Source organism: Macaca thibetana, chromosome 12 (genome assembly GCF_024542745.1).
Source record: "Macaca thibetana thibetana isolate TM-01 chromosome 12, ASM2454274v1, whole genome shotgun sequence".
Lineage (NCBI taxonomy): Eukaryota > Metazoa > Chordata > Mammalia > Primates > Cercopithecidae > Macaca > Macaca thibetana.
Genome location: NC_065589.1, coordinates 20,038,643 through 20,058,918, shown reverse-complemented (window position 1 = coordinate 20,058,918; position 20,276 = coordinate 20,038,643). Strand labels below are relative to the sequence as shown.

The following is a 20,276-nucleotide window of genomic DNA, read 5'->3' as shown; positions in this document are numbered from 1 at the left end:
TCCTTGTATTACAGAATTTTCTTTCACTTTAAACTGATCTCAGAAGCTATTATTGTTGGACCATAATTGATTCTTAAACGTTTTCTTAAAATATCGTTATTTTAGTGTTTCTCAATGATGAATACATGTCAAATGTAGAAAATCAAAGCTAAACCCCTCAGTTATCTCAAACTCACGCAACATGAACTCTCATCAATTATCTTGTTTTATCAATAAAGAAAGAAATGGAATCTTGCTATGCAGGAGTAATCCGCTCCAATGTGATGCTCTGATGTCTGAGGAGCACATCTGCCTTTCAGAACAGATCCTGCACTCTGCCAGTGCATTTCTCTGGCACTCCACAGGGCTTTTACCCAACAATGCAGCTTCACACAGACACATTCGCATATGGCACAAGCTGGTCTAATGCAGGGAAAGGGTGGTCTCTACCCACACAGCCAGACAGTGCTTTCTACTTTATTAAACATTAAAGCCCGAATAGATGTTCCCCGTGGAGGAAGACTAAAGGACACCAGGGGAGGAGAAAGGGACACTTGGGAAGAGAATCACACCACAGAGACCAATCTTCACAAAAAGGGTCCAATATTGATTTCTAGCGAGGAGCAGGGCATGGTCAGCTCAAACTTGGTGATAACGTCAGGATGAAGGACCCCAAGCTTCCCAACACTTTGACCCCTGGCAAAGATCTCTGCACATCGCCCGGGGAAGAAAGCAGGCCCTGAAAAAGACAAAGTGAAAGAAAAATCAATGTTTCTTCTGGCAAAATGTCAATAGACATTTAACACTAAAAGCCCACTAGTCTACTTTAAAAATAACTATTCTTTAAACCACTGGCTATGAAAAGAGAACGCTTCCTCATACTTTCTAGTATTTAAAAGAAGAATTTGCTATCAAGAAACTCTTGCAAGGAAAAAATCAGGGGCAAATATGAAAATAAGGGTCCTGTATTTTTAGTAACAGGGGCCCGAGCAGGAATGATGAAATCATGGAGGCTGCTGAAGGCCCACAGTCAGAAGTCCTAGGGGACCTCTGCCTGCACTTGGAACCGGTCCTAAAAAGGACAAAAGGCAAAATATGAAACATAAAACTGATGAACTTGCATGGGAAGAACCTGTTTTCAAACAGGTTTTTCCATAGCAACGCTCACTGGATAAGACATCGACACTGAATTCATTTGCTCTGTACAAAGTCACTCTTTCTCACCTTATTACATAAAGAAACCGGAGCCACAGTATCACAGGCCCGCTACCGGGGGAACCACACCTCTGATGACAGGCCATGCTACCAAAGGCAACCCACATTCCCATCTGAAAACAGCTTTCTAGGCAGTTTTGGAGCATCTACTGTAAAACCACAGCAAAGGTCAGCCCAACACAAGTCTGGGTTGATGCCTCGTTTACTTCAAGACAGGCAGAAAGTTCTCCCTTCATCAGTGCCAATGCACTGATACAGCTTACCAAGACAGTAACAATTCTTGAGGTTTACAGAGCTAAAAATGAACATATAGGCCCACTCCATATTCATGAAATTACCAGTGCCACAGGAATCTATCAATGCACTGTACTCTCCTGAGGTTTACAAATATGCCGACTCATTGCTCTCACCACCAACTTGAAAACAGATCAGGCCTGCAGCTCCTGACCGATTCAACAGAAACATTTACTGGCACACACTATAAATACCCATGCAGAGCTGGGCCACAGCGTCCAGCCTGCCACTTCAGAGCGAGTGCATTATTGATGAAAGTGTAAACTGCTGAGTCTCTACTAATGGTTCCAAGGTCAGCATGCTTAAGAGATACAGAATCAGGTTGGAGGGGAGGGGAACCCGCTACCATCAAGTTAGTACCATAGAGACAAAGGCAATTACATATATTTCTTGACCAGCAGAGAAGGATTTTGTTTATATTTCTGGGGAAAGAGCTGGAAAACATTCTAAACTGTCAACTTAAGTAAACCCAAAGCAACAGAGGTGAAATACTAAGGTGGCCTCTTTTTCACATCTCTCCAAACTAAACAATTCTGCCTCACTGTCTTTTAAAGCAAGAATTTCAGTGACTGCATTTAACTATCTGGCTCTGTGCACTAATCCACACTTGGGGTGAGGGATAGGGAGGGAAACCAAATAAAACAATGCAGAAACCAAACCCAACTAATAACATAGAGTCTCAGTTTCATATGAATATTACTAAATCTGATAAAGATGGTACATTTTAATTCTATCAAAATAAATATCTAACTTAAAAGACAAAACTCTCCACCCCTCGACTCCCCAAAGGAAAAGAAAAACCTTCAAATGACATGTAAGTGAAGATTACATAAGGTGTTAATGGTAAGCAATATAATCAAGAACTGCAGAACTGGAAGGACTGCTGGGGACTGTTTATCCCAGCACCCCAGCACCCCTTTACAGAGCTAGACTTGAATACAACCACACTAACTGAAAAAAGACACCAGCTTGCTGTGGTTTTTTCCAACTTTTATCTTATTAATAGATTCAAGGGGTACGTGTTCAGGTTTGTTACCTGGGTATATTGTGTGATGCTGATGTTTGACACCAGCCTATTTTTAAGGGACACTCAGAAAGACAATGTTCAAGATCTTCCCTGGTAACTTTACTGTGTTTAAGAATCCTCATTGTACCAAAATCCATCCTTTCATCTATCTTCAATTCCAATTTGATTGGTTTCATTTTTACTGAAGCATAAAACCAAACTATTTTAGAATCTAAGCCAGATGTGCTAGTTCTAACAATGTTAGCAAAATAAAGCCTAAGAGATAAGAGCTTAGAATTTTTTACTTCATAAAACGACTTCTCGAATCAGCACTTTTTTTAGCAAAATTCAGTTATATTCTTCTTCAGCTGCCAGCTCTACCTCTCTCCAGAAGTTTGGATCAAACTTTGCTTTAGCTCATTAACCAGTTAGGTACTTGATCAGACAAAAATATTTTTGTCACTAAATATAATTTTCCCTCTTTCCAAAGAAAAGCAAAAAAGAACTAAAATTCACATTATGCTTTATTTAAAACATATCCAAGTATATGAGTATTCTACATAACATAAACATCAAAAGCTCTCACCTGGGCCCATAGACCCATCCAGGCCACTGCAGCATCTCAAACCACTCTGGAGTCAGAAGGCCTTCACAGTGGTCCAATGGAGCTGATAGCACATACAGGAGCCTGCTGCCCTCTTGTCCAATACTAATCATCCTCCCCTACCAACTCACACGTAAAAATGAAGCCTGCTGCCCTAGCATCCAACACAAATTATCCTTCCCTACCAACCCTCATGTAAAAATGAAGCCCAGTGATAAGATTTCTGTATAAACTCGACTTTGCTGAAAACTGCATGCTTTATATCTGACCTTGTGAAAAATGATAAAATGGCAAGTTAAAATTGTTATCACAGGTTAAACACGTGTGATTTTCTTATCGACTCCTCTTTTCAGCAAGGTTGAGGTTCTGTCCTCCTTATACACAAATTAAGAGGTATGCACACAAAAGGTCCTTCAAGTAGTCTATTGGTACAACAGAGAGAATCTAAAAAATGTGCCACTTGATGAGATATTACATGTAAACTAGAAATACTGAAGGAAAATATAATGTTACTAAAACACAAACATTTCTTAGTGCTTTTGAAAACCTTTAAGGTTCAAACCAAACTTTGCAGGCAGAAGTGAATTGCTTCAAAGGACAGAAGAGAGAATAACTACTTCACTAAGAAAACAAGGGAGATATGGCCGACTTGGGCAACAATTAGGCCCTAGAGTTCAAAGATGAGAGCATCTCCACTGCTGGCAGAAAGCGGGTAGTTCACAATAACTCCGGTAGATTAATGTGATCATAGCGCTCTAGCTAGGACTAATGCATCTTAAAGCAGAGTATTTCCAGAAATAAAAACAGTCACATCTAAATGGAACAAAATATGAGTCTAGGCTGGTGAAAAATCAGACCTGGGTGGTAACCTTATAGCATCAACAAACAAAAACATATTTTTAGAGAAAGAGCAGCATGCTGTGTCTAGAAATATGAAGTTGCTAATTCAAAGAAAATCACATTGCTTTGTGAAATGTGAATTCTAAAATTCAAATTCTATAAAGTACATTAGTTTTCTCTTACTGATGTTTCGAGATGCGTAGTACTACAATTTTCAATGTGAGCCCAAAATGTTCCCAGCAAAAAGCCTCCCAAGCCCACTTTTCTACCTACTTCCTTATACTGGTTAAACTCTCTGCTTTGCTGCTATCTATCACAGTAAACGGCTTCCAGCATAAAACAGATGTGGGGGAAATAGTGTTCTATGTTGAATACATGTGAAAGTCTGGACAAAAGAAACATCAGGTAAGCACAAATAAGAATTAAATTTCCAAAACTTAGTGGGGTGTTAGTAAGTCCCTTAATTAAAGCCTTTGTAGCATCTCCTAGAGGTCTGTAATTGTCTCTGTGCTCAAACGGCAGGACCACTCTGAGGACCTCGGGGGTAATTCCTGGGCCTGTAATCCAGCACAGCACCCAGTCTTTAGCACATTTTCTGGCTAATTGACCATCAAAGAGTTTGTAAGCTCCCTCTCTTGCTCATTGCTAAACACTTTTCACAGTTTCTTTTTGCCTCATTTTTTTTTTTAAGAGTAGTATTATAGACCCAAAGTTTGGGTAAGCTTTACACATAGAGTCATTCCTATAATTTTAGGGAGCATCGGAAGTAGAAGCTTAAGGTGGTAACTGAGCAGACCCCCTAATCTAAAAACATTAGAAGGCGTTATCAAGCACCTTCTTAATCAGAGTCTTAATTCCTGATCTTAATCCCCCTGCCACTGGCTATATTCAACTCATTCATTTGGTATTTTATTTGGCCCATCTGTAAAAAGTCATCTACTCATACAATTTTTCCCTTTTTTTTACAGTACTAATACATGATGTGAGGCTTGAACCCACATATTGTACTGCTTGCAATCTGGTACTTAACCACCCAAAATTTCTGCAATAAAGAGATAAGAACAAAATATAAAGGGGGGGCAGGGAACACTGGAAAAGGAATGTCCATATGTCACATATATGGCAAACAACAGAAACTATCATCATGAGTTTTAACTACATATAAGTCTCCAACTTCAGGGATGAAATAAAAAAATACAAAATTATATAGATATTGTAAGCCACTGGGCCAACTGAATATACTGTAAATATGTTCTAAGTGACTAATTATGTACTATGGAGTGAAGGGAGGAATAATCATTTCACAGGCTGATTTGGGGGTTTGCATCTACCCAAGCCCTTCTCCTCCCAGAAAAGGGAAACAAACATCTCCAGTGTTCCATTCTGGGGTGAAACTGACAGGGTGGGTGACGTGGCAAAGTGTGGAATGAGACTGGAACCATAATATCCTACAGAGGAGGAACTTCCTCCTGGTTTCCCACTAGTTTTCTGAGAATGCAGTAACAGGAATTGTAGGACTCTGCTGCCAGCCCATCAACATCACCTTCCTTTTCTAAACAATGTTGATTTAAAGGAAGAGACAGCATATAGAGACTATAAAACAAAACACACACTTATCCCACGTGAGCATGGTGTCATTCCTAAGGGTGGCTGTTCTCAAAGTTTTTGAACCAGCAGTATTTTGAAGGCACCAATGGATTTACACAAGGGAAGAGAACTCAAGGGAGAAAACAGTACAATGTAGGTAAGACATTAGCTTATAAAAGGAAAGAAAAAGGTTTAGGTATATGAGGAGGAAAAAAATCACTATCAAGATATAAACACAAAAACATTTTTTCAGATCCTAGGACACTCAGTTGGGAGAAAATGTCTCTGCAAAGACAATTTAATTTGTAGGTGGAGACTGAATAATTTCCAACTGGTAACATAAAACACCCATTTTCCCCTGATGTATACAATTCTTCACCTTGCATTTGAAGTGAAATATTTATGGTAGCTAAAGTCTGTAAAGAGAAGGGACCTAATCCCTTGAGTTTAATGGCCATCTTTCATCCCTTTCTGAAGATCAAAAGAAAGAAAAACCCCTTACACAACTTTACAGTGCTAATCCCAACACACCTGCCGACACCATTAACTCTTAAAGTGAAGGCAACTGGATGTGAGGGAACTGGTACCTACTTAACCCCACAGCATGGAACTCAGGGAGCCCATGACACAGCAACATTCCATCAACACAGGGCAGGGCATAATATTACAAATCCAGACAGGATCCTGTAGGGCCTTATGCTTCAAAAGAAATCAGCAAAACCCACACTACCTAGTCCTCTAAGTGATGGAGAAATGTCTTCAACAAATAACCATCTTTTAATTTTAACAATTACCACAATCTCCTTGTGACTAAATATTTGGAATCGTAACTCCAAAATTTCCCCGTCTTAATTTGTGTAGAGGAATTTATCATTTACCATTTATTTCTGTGGTTTTTACTTTTTAACATTTCTTATGAAACGTTTAGTTAATTAGCAGGGCAAATACGAAATGATTACATAGAAATGCTCGGGAAACGCTGAGATCTATTTTAAAGTCTAATCTTAGCTATGTGTCTCTCACGCACACATGCACACTCATATTTTAAAACCTAAAGGAGGTCAGGAAGGAGCTTCAAGATGACCTAGCTAATTCCAACTTTAAATCCGTCTCAAACTGTGTAAAACCAAAGGACTTTTACTTCTAGGTTAAAAAGTATCCTCACTGTCAGTCTGTTTTGAAAACTTCTGTTCTTAAATAATGCCATCATCCTATATTTGTCTCACACCCATATCATTTTCCCCCACAATTTTCACATTTCTTCAAAATGTATAGAATATATTTAGAATAACAACTTCAAAAAAAAAAAAAGAAATCACTCTGCTTTCTTGGCCCAACAAATGGTTCTTTATCCAGTCTTTCACCTGACAAAAAAATCTTTAAGGGGACTATTTCTCAAACTAAAAGGAATAACTTATTACTTCCTCCACAAGTACAGTGAAATAATTAAAAAGAGACTGTGGTAGGACTAATTAAGGAAAGAACAGAAATGTCGACTGTATGAGATTGTATCCAAATTTCACAATTAGTTAACTTATTCAATTGAGAACTTTAGCTAACTTAGTGCAAACATAACTTTAAACATGTAATTTTGATAGCTGTTTTAATTTCAGAATAAGATTTCACGTGACAAATAGGGCATGTAAAAGAAAAACGAGGCTGGGCACGGTGGCTCACACCTGTAATCCCAGCACTTTGGGAGACCAAGGCAGGAAGATCACAAAGTCAGGAGATGAGACCATCCTGGCCAACATGGTGAAACCCCGTCTCTACTAAAAATACAAAAAAAAATTAGCTGGGGCTGGGCGCAGTGGCTCACGCCTGTAATCCCAGCACTTTGGGAGGCCGAGGCAGGCGAATCATGAGGTCAGGAGATCGAGACCATCCTGGCTAACAGGGTGAAACCCTGTCTCTACTAAAAAATACAAAAAAAATTAGCCGGGCGTGATACTGGGCACCTGTAGTCCCAGCTACTTGGGAGGCTGAGGCAGGAGAATGGCGTGAACCCAGGAGGCGGAGCATGCAGTAAGCCGAGATTGCGCCACTGCACTCCAGCCTGGGCGACAGAGCAAGACTCTGTCTCACAAAAAAAAAAAAAAAAAAAAATAGCTCGGCGTGATTTTGATTCTCAAAAATCAAGAAAAGAAAAATGAAGGAACAATGAAATTGCAAAAACATGGCAGCCCACTTTCTATTCATCACTTATTCCCAGTACAGCCCTGGCCAAACCCTTTGTGGGACAGACAAGTTACAGATGGGAAAAAGTGAAGCACAAGGAGATTAGGAGGCTCGCCCTAGGCAAGCAATAGTAGAGGCTGGAGAGCAAGCATAAGGTGAAGAAGGGCCGTGGAATCGGCTCCTCTGTGTGTGGCCCACAGGCACATAAGGCCTAGAGCAGAATGTTTTTAAGCTTTTGGTCAAGCTGTCCATTTCATGTTAGAAAACTTCTGGTTTAAAATTAAATAAACAAACAAAACTTAAGAGAAAACAAGAAAGACTGACAGTTCATCATCTCTCACCTTAGGACATACCCAAGTAGGCTCTGTAATATTAATACAGAACAATACTGACAAAACCTAGAGCCTTCCATGGAAAATAGAACTATTTATTTTTAAAATCCCATCTAACACAGATACTTGTATGAATAAATTTCAGATTCTTGAAACAAAGCTGGAATTATTTCAGCAGACAAGTACCACAGGGACACCATCTACAAAGGCAAAGGAAAAGACCTGAAATGTTAGAACCTGTGGCAGAGATTACTTCTGAATTTAAACTCCTGCAGAATCTTAAAACTGGAAATGACCTTGGAAGCAATCCTGTCCATTTCCTTCACTTAATATATGAAAAAAATAGATACTAGACAGATTAAGAAAACAGGTAACAGCAGAATTGAGATCAGAATTCAGGTTTTTTCCTGAAACCCAGTCTGCAGCTCATCTAGTGTTGCTTTTCTGAAGACAGATAGACCTAAGATCTACTCCAAGTTTACTCTGAAGAGATTTACACATTCCAAAATGTTTTCACAAATTCTTGCAACTGCCTTCCCTGCCAACTCTAGGATGTCGATGGGACAGATATCGTCATTGCAATTTTACAGATGAAAAAACTGGTGTGAAGGAATTAAGTCTTTAATCACATGGATTAAAGTGACAGAAGGACTTGCCGCAACACTCAGTGTTATACGGACTCTGTCACAGTCGATTAGCATGCATCCTAGGGTTTTACAAACAACATATTCATTACACATAACTAAATATTATATACATGAATATTATACACAATATATATAACGAATATTATATATATTATATATAATGAATTAATGTCTATTCCATCTTGGGAACTGCTTTTTCAACTGAGTTTATATTCACGTGTCTAAAGACATTTTAATCACATTCCATTATATTTATATATCATAGTTTGTCAACTTATTCTACAAGTATTTCATCCTGGAGTTGTTTCCTATTATTCATTAGTATAAATAAGGCTTCTATAAGCATAGAGTCTTTCTTGGATTACTTCCCTTTTCTAAAAGTAGTACTAAAGGTGAGGCATAGTGTTGCACAACTGCAATCCTAGTGCTTTGGGAGGCTGAGGCAGGATGGTGGCTTGAGACCAGGTGTTCAAAACTAGCCTGGGCAATATAATGAGACTCCATCTCAAAAAAATACATATATGGACTACATAGGTAAAAAGAAAATGAATCATTGTGTAGCTCCTTATATAGCAAAATGTTAAACAATGCACTTCTGATAGTGGTACTAGCAACAAACCACAAATAGAAGATGATATTGATCTCATCTTGTACAACACCAATAAAAAACTTTCTCCTGCATAACACAACTACTGCCTTTAAAAAAAAAAATTCCACTGGTAGGAAAAAAAATGCCTCAAATCAACCTAGGAAAATAATTCCAAGAGGAAACCTTTTTTCAGAGAATGCAATCCACAAACTAAAGGTATTTAGGGATTAAGAGAGTGACTAGCAACCTTTATCTTCTGGAAGGTGAGTGATGAAATATATTGACTTGGAAGGGGGAAAATGAGGGTTCTGGTTCTTGGAAGGGGAGAAGTAGAGGAAAGTACAACTATGACACAAAAAACCCTACAAGACAGGAAGGGCCAGGGGGTCTTGAGACATTTTACTTGGCCTTGTAAGACCCTCAGCAGGAAGATCACAGAGAAATATGCTAGATCTGAGGAAGAAACTACATTAGGTGAGCCCACAAATATATTTCCTACATTACCAGTCCCTTCCAAAAAAGCCCCACCATATACAACCATTTTCTCCCCTTCATTTTAACAAGAACATCCCTATCAATAAAGGCTTTGTAAGACTCAAAAAGTCTTTATCCCCTTCTCTTCCAGAACAATTCAGCCCTAAAGGAGCTGAAGAGGCAGAAATCCCTACCTGGTGGTGAGAAGGTAAAAAACTGTGTCCCCCAGATCAGGAGAGAAATCTAGCATGGGGTGTCAGAGCCCAAGGGGGAGGGAGGGCATCCACAAGTGAGTGGGGACAGTCCTGTGGGAGGAGTCAGAGGCTCAGTGATGAGGGGTGCAAACATGCAGAGGAGAAGATGAGGAAGAAGAGAGTTCAGTTATAGGCAGGAACATGGATCAAGTAAGTAAATAAACTAAGAATAATGGGAGTTAGTTGTCTCAGTGTTGGAAAAGAGAGGTACAAATATGGACCAGAAGAAAGCTGGGAATAAACCCTAAAGTGTTAGGTTGGAATTGGACGTACTGTAGACTTACAGTCATATATAGACATGTGTATCTATGTTTGTGTACATACATATATATGTACATAAACAAATATAGATGCATAGATGCAGATGTGTATGAAAGTGTGTGCGCACAGGCACGCATCATGCCACAATCCCAGGCTCAGTCCTCTGAGAAAGCCTTGCAATAGCAACCCTCCCCTGCCATAACAATAATCACACCTTACACCCTAGATCTTGGCTTCAAGATACCATTTTCCACTAAAAGAAACCAGGTTCGAGAAATGAGGTAAGAGAAAGTTCAAGATAGACCTAGAATATCTTGTGCCAAAAGCAACAAAGTGCTCAAGAATAATAGGAGCATGTTAAAAGCAAACTGAAGCCAGCCTCAAGGGACTCCTGCTGGCCAAATTGGGGACAATTTAATCATCAAAATAAATGACTGTAATGGATTTAAATACACTGAATAAAATCAGCAACAATGAGTCCATACTGACATAACTTAAGTATATAGAAAAACTGATTAGAAACAGTATATTTACATAATTTCAAAGCTCTTCCCCACAAGATATTAATTATAATGGAGAAAAGAATAATTTTACAGTAAAGATGACTGGTAGCTACAATCTTAATTAAGTGATTACAGTGAACATTATCAGTTACGGGATAAATGAAAATTGTATGCCACTTCATAGCATGCGCTGGGAAGTTAGCATTACTACTCTACCATTCCTCCAAAGATGCCTAACGGGAATTTAACTAGTGAAGAAACATTAGACAAACCAAAATTGACGAACATGCTACAAAATAACTGGCCTGTAATCTTCAAGTGTCAAGGTCATGAAAGTCAAGAAAAGACTATTCTAGAAGTCTCCAGAAGGAGACTGAGACATGATGGCTGAAGACAACAAGTGACTCTTTGCTATTGATATGGTTTGGCTGTGTCCCTACCCAAATCTCATCTTGAAATGTAGTTCCCATAATCCCCATGGGAGGGTCTGGGTGGGAGGCAATTGAAACATGGAGGTGGTTATCCCCATGCTGTCCCTGTGATGGTAAGGGAGTTCTCACAAGATCTGCTGGTTTTTTTAAGAGGCTTTCCCCTCTTTACTCACTCTCACCCCCTTTACTCATTCTCCTGCCGCCCTGTGAAGAAGTGCCTTCCACCATGACTGTAAGTTTCCTGAGACCTCCCCAGCCATGCAGAACTGAGTCAATTAAACCTCTTTTCTTTATAAATTACTCAGTCTTGGATATTTCTTCATAGCAGCATGAGAACGGACTAATACAGCTATAAAGCACAACTGATAAAACTTGCATAGGGCCTAAGGATTAAATGGTGGTTAACATAAACATCAATGTTCATCTGATTTTGATGATGATTATTATGGTTATAGAGAATGATGTCCTTGTTTATAGGAAATACACACCAAACTATTTAGGGGTAATGCAATATCAAATTAGCTCTTGAACAGTTCAGAAAAAAAAAATTTTGCATACCACTTGCATTTTTAAAATAAATTTTTACTATTTCAAAATAAAAAATTAACAAAATGGGGACTTCAGTTATAGAAGATGCTTAAAGGGAGTTTCCATCCAATTCCCCCCAAAAATGTTTAAAAAATTATTGCCCTGAATTTGGGGTCCAAGACGGCCGAATAGAAACAGCTCCAGTCTACAACTCCCAGTGGTGCAATGCAGAAGATGAGTGATTTCTGCATTTCCAACTGAGGTACCAGGTTGATCTTACTGGGACTTGTTGGACAGTGGCATGGAGCGCATGGAGTGTGAGCCGAAGCAGGGCGGGGCATCGCCTCACCCGGGAAGCACAAGGGGTCAGGGAATTCCCTTTCCTGGCCAAGGAAAGCCGTGACAGATGGTACCTTGAAAATCAGGACACTCCCACCATAATACTGTCCTTTTCCAATCGTCTCAGCAAACAGCACACCAGGAGATTATATCCCGCACCTGGCTCAGAGTGTCCCACGCCCACAGAGCCTGTTCACTGCTTGCACGGCAGTCTGAGATCAAACTGAAATGGCGCAGCGAGGCTGGGCGAGGGGCATCCGCCATTGCTGAGGCTTGAGTAGGTAAACAAAGTGGACAGGAAGCTTGAACTGGGTGCAGCCCACTGCAGCTCAACAAGGCCTGCCTGCCTCTATAGTCTCCACCTCTGGGCACAGGGCATAGCTGAACAAAAGGCAGCAGAAACTTCTGCAGACTTAAACATCCCTGTTTGACAGCTTGGAAGAGAGCAGTGGTTCTCCCAGCACAGAGTTTGAGATCTGAGAATGGAGAACCCACCTCCTGAAGTGGGTCCCTGACCCCCAAGTAACCTAACGCAGGAGACCCCCGAGTAACCTAACCCAAGAGACAGCTCCCAGTAGGAGTCGACTGAAACCTCAGTCTCAGGGTGCCCCTCTGCGACAAAGCTTCCAGAGGAAGGATCAGGCAGCAACATTTGCTGTTCTGCAGCCTCCACTGGTGATACCCAGACAACCATGGTCTGGAGTGGACCTCCAGCAAACTCCAACAGACCTGCAGCTGAGGGTCCTGACTGTTAGAAGGAAAACTAACAAACAGAAAGGAATAGCATCAACATCAACAAAAAGGACATCCACACCAAAATCCCATCTGTAGGTCACCATCATCAAAGACCAAAAGTAGATAAAACCACAAAGATGGGGAGAAACCCGAGCAGAAAAGCTGAAAATTCTAAAAATCAGAGTGACTCTTCTCCTCTAAAGGAATGCAGCTCCTCGCCAGCAATCGAACGAAGCTAGATGGAGAATGACTTTGACAAGTTGACAGAAGTAGGCTTCAGAAGATCGGGAATAACAAACTTCTCTGAGCTAAAGGAGAATGAACACATTGCAAAGAAGCTAAAAATCTTGAAAAAAGATTAGACAAATGGCTAACAAGAATAAACAGTATAGAGAAGACCTTAAATGACCTGATGGAGATGAAAACCATGGCACGAGAACTACGTGACGCACGCACAAGCTTCAGTAGCCAATTCAATTAAGTGGAAGAAAGGGTATCAGTGACTGAAGATCAAATGAATGAAATGAAGTGAGAAGTTTACAGAAAAAAGAGCAAAAAGAAACAAACAAAGCCTCCAAGAAATATGGGACTATGTGAAAAGACCAAATCTACGTCTGATTGGTGTACCTGAAAGTGACGGGGAGAATGGAACCAAGCTGGAAAACACTCTGCAGGATATTATCCAGGAGAACTTCCCCAATCTAGCAAGGCAGGCTGACATTCAAATTCAGGAAATACAGAGAACGCCACAAAGATACTCCTCAAGAAGAGCAACTCCAAGACACATAATTGTCAGATTCACCATAGTTGAAATGAAGGAAAAAATGTTAAGGGCAGCCAGAGAGAAAGGTCAGGTTACCCACAAAGGGAAGCCCATCAGACTAACAGTTGATCTCTTGACAGAAACTCTACAAGCCAGAATAGAATGGGGGAAAATATTTAAGATTCTTAAAGAAAAGAATTTTCAACCCAGAATTTCATATCCAGCCAAACTAAGCTTCATAAGTGAAGGAGAAATAAAATCCTTTACAGATAAGCAAATGCTGAGAGATTTTGTCACCACCAGGCCTGCCCTACAAGAGCTCCTGAAGGAAGCACTAAACATAGAAAGGAACAACCAGTACTAGCCACTGCAAAAACATGCCGAATTGTAAAGACCATCGAGGCTAGGAAGAAAATGCATCAACTAATGAGCAAAATAACCAGCTAACATCATAATGACAGGATCAAAGTCACACATAACAATATTAACCTTAGTATAAATGGGCTAAATGTCCCAATTAAAAGACACAGACTGGCAAACTGGATAAAGAGTCAAGACCCATCAGTGTGCTGTATTCAGGAGACCCATCTCACGAGCAGAGACACACATAGGCTCAAAATAAAGGAATGGAGGAAGATCTACCAAGCAAATGGAAAGGGAAAAAAAAAGCAGGGGTTGCAATCCTAGTCTCTGTTAAAACAGACTTTAAGCCAACAAAGATCAAAAGAGACAAAGAAGGCCATTACACAATGGTAAAGGGATCAATTCAACAAGAAGAGCTAACTATTCTAAATATATATGCACCCAATACAGAAGCACCCAGATTCATAAAGCAAGTCCTTAGAGACCTACAATGAGACTTAGACTCCCACACAATAATAATGGGAGACTTTAACACCCCACTGTCAACATTAGACAGATCAAAGAGAAGAGACAGAAAGTTAACAAGGATATCCAGGACTTGAACTCAGCTCTGCAACAAGCAGACATAATAGACATCTACAGAACTCTAAACCCCAAATCAACAGAATATACATTCTTCTCAGCACCACATCGCACTTATTCCAAAATTGACCACACAGTTGGAAGTAAAGCACTCCTCAGCAAATACAAAAGAACAGAAATCACAACAAACTGTCTCTCAGATCACAGTGCGATCAAATTAGAACTCAGGATTAAGAAACTCACTCAAAACCACACAACTACATGGAAACTGAACAACCTGCTCCTGAATGACTACTGGGTAAATAACGAAATGAAGGCAGAAATAAAGATGTTCTTTGAAACCAATGAGAATAAAGACACAACATACCAGAATCTCTGGGACACATTTAAAGCAGTGTGTAGAGGGAAATTTATAACACTAAATGCCCACAAGAGAAAGCAGGAAAGATCCAAAATCGACACCCTAACATCACAATTAAAAGAACTAGAGAAGCAAGAAGAGAAGCAAACAAAGCAACTAGAGAAGCAAACAAACTCAAAAGCTAAAGAAGTCAAGAAATAACTAAGATCACAGCAGAACTGAAGGAGATAGACACAAAAAAACCCTTCAATAAAAAAACCAATGAATCCAGGAGCTGGTTTTTTTTAAAAGATCAACAAAATTGATAAACTGCTAGCAAGACTAATAAAGAAGAAAAGAGAGAAGAATCAAATAGATGCAATAAAAAATGATAAAGGAGATATCACCACCAATCCCACAGAAATACAAACTACCATCAGAGAATACTATAAACACCTCTACTATAAACACTTCTATCCAGAAGAAATGGATAAATTCCTGGACACATACACCCTCCCAAGACTAAACCAGGAAGAAGTTGAATCCCTGAATAGACCAATACAGACTCTGAAATTGAGGCAATAATTAACAGCCTACCAACCAAAAAAAGTCCAGGACCAGACAAATTCACAGCCGAATTCTACCAGAGACACAAATAGGAGCTGGTACCATTCCTTCTGAAACTATTCCAATCAATAGAAAAAGAGGGAATCCTCCCTCACTCATTTTATGAGGCCAGCATCATCCTGATACCAAAGCCTGGCAGAGACAAAACAAAAAAAGACAATTTTAGACCAATATCCCTGATGAACATCAATGCAAAAATCCTCAATAAAATACTGGCAAACCGAATCCAGCAGCACATCAAAAAGCTTATCTACCACGATCAAGTCGGCTTCATCCCTGGGATGCAAGGCTGGTTCAACATACGCAAATCAATAAACGTAATCCATCATATAAACAGAAGCAAAGACAAAACCAAATGATTATCTCAATAGATGCAGAAAAGGCCTTTGACAAAATTCAACAGCCCTTCATGCTAAAAACTCTCAATAAACTAGATATTGATGGAACATATCTCAAAATAGTAAGGGCTATTTATGAAAAACCCACAGCCAATATCATACCGAATGGGCAAAAACTGGAAAAATTCCCTCTGAAAACCGGTACAAGACAGGGATGCCCTCTCTCACCACACCTATTCAACATAGTGTTGAAAGTTCTGGCCAGGGCAATCAGGCAGGAGAAAGAAATAAAGGGTATTTAATTAGGAAAAGAGGAAGTCAAATTGCCCCTGTTTGCAGATAACATGACTGTATATTTAGAAAACCCCATCGTCTCAGCCCAAAATCTTCTTAAGCTGATAAGCAACTTCAGCAAAGTCTCAGGATACAAAATCAATGTGCCAAAATCACAGGCATTCTTATACACCAGTAACAGACAACCAAATCATGAGTGAACTCCCATTCACATTTGCTTCAAAGAGAATAAAATACCTAGGAATCCAACTTACAAGGGATGTGAAGAACCTCTTCAAGGAGAACTACAAACCACTGCTCAACGAAATAAAAGAGGATACAAACAAATGGAAGAACATTCCATGCTCATGGATCGGAAGAATCAACATCGTGAAAATGGCCATACTGTCCAAGGTAATTTATAGATTCAATGCCATCCCCATCAAGCTACCAATGACTTTCTTCAAAGAACTGGAAAAAACTACTTTATAGTTCATATGGAACCAAAAAAGAGCCCGCATTGCCAAGATAATCCTAAGCAAAAAGAACAAAGCTGGAGGCATCACGATACCTGACTTCAAACTACACTACAAGGCTGCAGTAACCAAAACATCTTGGTACTGGCACCAAAACAGAGATACAAACCAGTGGAACAGAACAGAGCCCTCAGAAATAATACCACACATCTACAGCCATCTGATCTTTGACAAACCTGACAAAAACAAGAAATAGGGAGAGGATTCCCTATTTAATAAATGGTGCTGGGAAAACTGGCTAGCCATATGTAGAAAGCTGAAACTGGATCCCTTCCTTACACCTTGTACAAAAAGTAATTCAGGATGGATTAAAGACTTAAATGTTAGACCTAAAACCATAAAAACCCTAGAAGAAAACCTAGGAAATACCATTCAGGACAAAGGCATGGGCAAGGACTTCATGACTAAAACACCAAAAGCAACGGCAACAAAAGCCAAAATAGACAAATGGGATCTCATTAAACTAAAGAGCTTCTGCACAGCAAAAGAAACTACCATCAGAGTGAACAGGCAACCTACAGAATGGGAGAAAATTTTTGCAATCTACTCATCTGACAATGGGCTAATATCCAGAATCTACAAAGAACTTAAACAAATTTACAAGAAAAAATCAAACAACCCCATCAAAAAGTGGGCAAAGGACATGAACAGACACTTCTCAAAAGAAAACATTTATGCAGCCAACAGACACATGAAAAAATGCTCATCATCACTGGCCATCAGAGAAATGCAAATCAAAACCACAATGAGATACCATCTCACACCAGTTAGAATGGCAATCATTAAAAAGTCAGGAAACAACAGGTGCTGGAGAGGATGTGGAGAAATAGGAACGCTTTTACACTGTTGGTGGGATTGTAAACTAGTTCAACCATTATGGAAAACAGTATGGCGATTCCTCAAAGATCTAGAACTAGAAGTACCATATGACCCAGCCATCCCATTACTGGGTATATATACCCAAAGGATTATAAATCATGCTGCTATAAAGACACATGCATACATATGTTTATTGTGGCACTATTCACAATAGCAAAGACTTGGAATCAACCCAAATATCCATCAGTGACAAACTGGATTAAGAAAATGTGGCACATATACACCATGGAATACTATGCAGCCATAAAAAAGGATGAGTTTGTGTCCTTTGTAGGGACATGGATGCAGCTGGAAACCATCATTCTCAGCAAACTATCGCAAGGACAGAAAACCAAACACCGCACGTTCTCACTCATAGGTGGGAACTGAACAATGAGATCACTTGGACTCGGGAAGGGGAACATCACACACCGGGGCCTATCATGGGGAGGGGGGAGGGGGGAGGGATTGCATTGGGAGTTATACCTGATGTAAATGATGAGTTGGTGGGTGCTGACGAGTTGATGGGTGCAGCACACCAACATGGCACAAGTATACATATGTAACAAAGCTGCACATTATGCACATGTACCCTAGAACTTAAAGTATAATAAAAAAATAAAAATAAAAATAAATAAAAAATAAAATAAAATAAAAAAGGAGTTCTTGTATTATAGAGATGCATCTTGCTGTATTTACAACTGGGAATGATGTAACGTCTTAGATTTGCTTCAAAATAATTTAGTAGTGTGGAAAGTGGGTGAGGGTACCAATGAAACAAAATTGACTCTGCATTGATCATTGTTGAAAGCAGACAATGGGGACATCGGGACTCATTATGCTAGTCTCTTTATTTTCATGTATGTTTTAAAATTTTTATAATAAAAAAGTTTAAAAAAAAATTATTGCCCAAGTCCTACACCTTGATAGAAAAGGAAATAACTAAATGTGAATACATCAATGGAGACGGGACTTTTGGAACACAGATAAACTCAATAAACTCATTTGCTTGGATATTTGACATATCTACTTAAAAAATAAAAGAATTAGCTGCATGTGGTAGTGTGTGCCTATAGTCCTGGCTACCTGGGGAGGCTGAGGTGAGAGGATCACTTTTGCCCAGGAGTTTGAGGCTACAGCGAGCTATGATCATCAAGCCAGGGTGCTCCAGCCTTGGTAACAGAGTGAGACCCTGTCTCTTTAAAAAAAAAAAAGAAAGAAAGAAAGGAAAGAAAGGAAGGAAGGAAGGAAGGAAGGAAGGAAGGAAGGAAGGAAGGAAGGAAGGAAGGAAGGAAGGAAGGGGAGAGAGAGAGAGAGAGAAAGAAAGAAAAAAGAAAAAGAAAGAAATATGAGCTGAACCATCAATGTTCTGGCAGACATTCCTTTTTAAGTCAGTGTTACTGAAAAATAATTACTCTTAATTTTCCAGTATCCAGAAATGTCAAAAACCTTCAAGTACCTAGTGTTCCTGTGCAATCGGAACTACAGAACACCCAAAGCCTGAAATTTAGTTGATTTATCAATAGCTAGACAGATATCAATCACTTTTCACACTCACAATGTACCACCTCTATGGGATATGATTAGTTGGTATTGCTACAATCTTAGTACTCATAATCACAGCACACAAAAGAAAAGCAAGTGAAAGTAAGGTAGAAAGAGAAGAATAAAAATGCCTAATCATCTTTGTTATAGCATTCATAAACTTCCTCATTTTCTATAAGGGTAGGCTTCCAACTTTTTTTAAGACAGGTAACCCTCTGTTCAAATCTTACTTGGAAGCATACATACAATTTTTTTTAAGTGGTTTATCAGTGGGAGCCAAGAAGACATTTTAAAAGCCAGTCTTCTAAATCATATTTCCTGGGAGTGGCCAATGCCTTCATTAGCTGTAAAAATGCAAATGCAAACTGGAAATAAATGCCAGTGGTTACCAATAATAGCCTTAAAGGCAATAAGATAAAGTGTGTCCAGGAAAACACTTTACATGTAGATACAAGAGTGAGCCATCTAAATGTGTTCAAAAGTAAAGGGTTATAGTGGGGGCAAGGAATGAATGAGAATGAACACTTTCACTAAGAACTAATTTTAAAGTAACTTAGAAGTTAGCTTGAAACTTGATTCAGTTTAGAGCTGGATGGCATCTTAACACTGCCAAGGGGTTCCATCAAGTAGCAATTAAAATATAATTTGTAAGTGAGGATTAGTTTCAACTTTAAGAAAGAAACTCCCAAATGGCAATGGTTTAAACAAGACGGAAGTTCTATTTCTCTCTCTTGTCAAAGCCACAGTAAGTGCTCTAGGGGAAAAGGCCTTTATTTTTTGTGGTCATGTGCTCAGGAGACCACTCCACATTTACCTTCCCTACCTAGGGATTTATTCAATGTGTTTTCGTTCTTTCCAGCCACCCATCCATCCATTCTCTTAACCTTCTGGAGTAAAGTTGGACTGGCCACTTAGAGGGTTGACAGCTTATCAGAATACATCATGCTCTAGGAATTCCCAGGACAGTGACTCTTAACCAATATGCTGCAGCACACAGATGTGCCACAAACAAGTGCTGCCCCATTTTGGCCAATGTATAAAACTGCTGATACCCGAGGAAAGTAAAACTGTCTCATATGTATAAGATAAACACAGAGTAATCAGAATCATCCTAAAAATCCTTTGAACTTTCAGGACCCGGGCCCTTGAAAGATCACAAGCTAAAAATGAACTTCTTTTATAATTCTTTGTATTTGGGCCACAACATCGTTTTCTATAGAATAGCGGAGGCCAAGATCTAGTATGGATGCAGAAG

General features: G+C 39.4%; 1 protein-coding gene across 3 annotated transcripts in view; it reads right to left on the bottom strand.

The window, feature by feature from the left end:
- Window positions 1-440: 440 nt before the first annotated feature.
- The window catches only part of FARSB (phenylalanyl-tRNA synthetase subunit beta), an 896,824-nt gene continuing 876,988 nt past the window's right edge, over window positions 441-20,276 (bottom strand). For all 3 annotated transcript variants that reach the window (XM_050752079.1, XM_050752080.1, XM_050752081.1), the window contains one exon: window positions 441-718. In XM_050752079.1, the coding sequence (XP_050608036.1) occupies window positions 567-718 (152 nt within the window). In that variant the 3' untranslated portion in view covers window positions 441-566. The remainder of the gene's footprint in view (window positions 719-20,276) is intronic.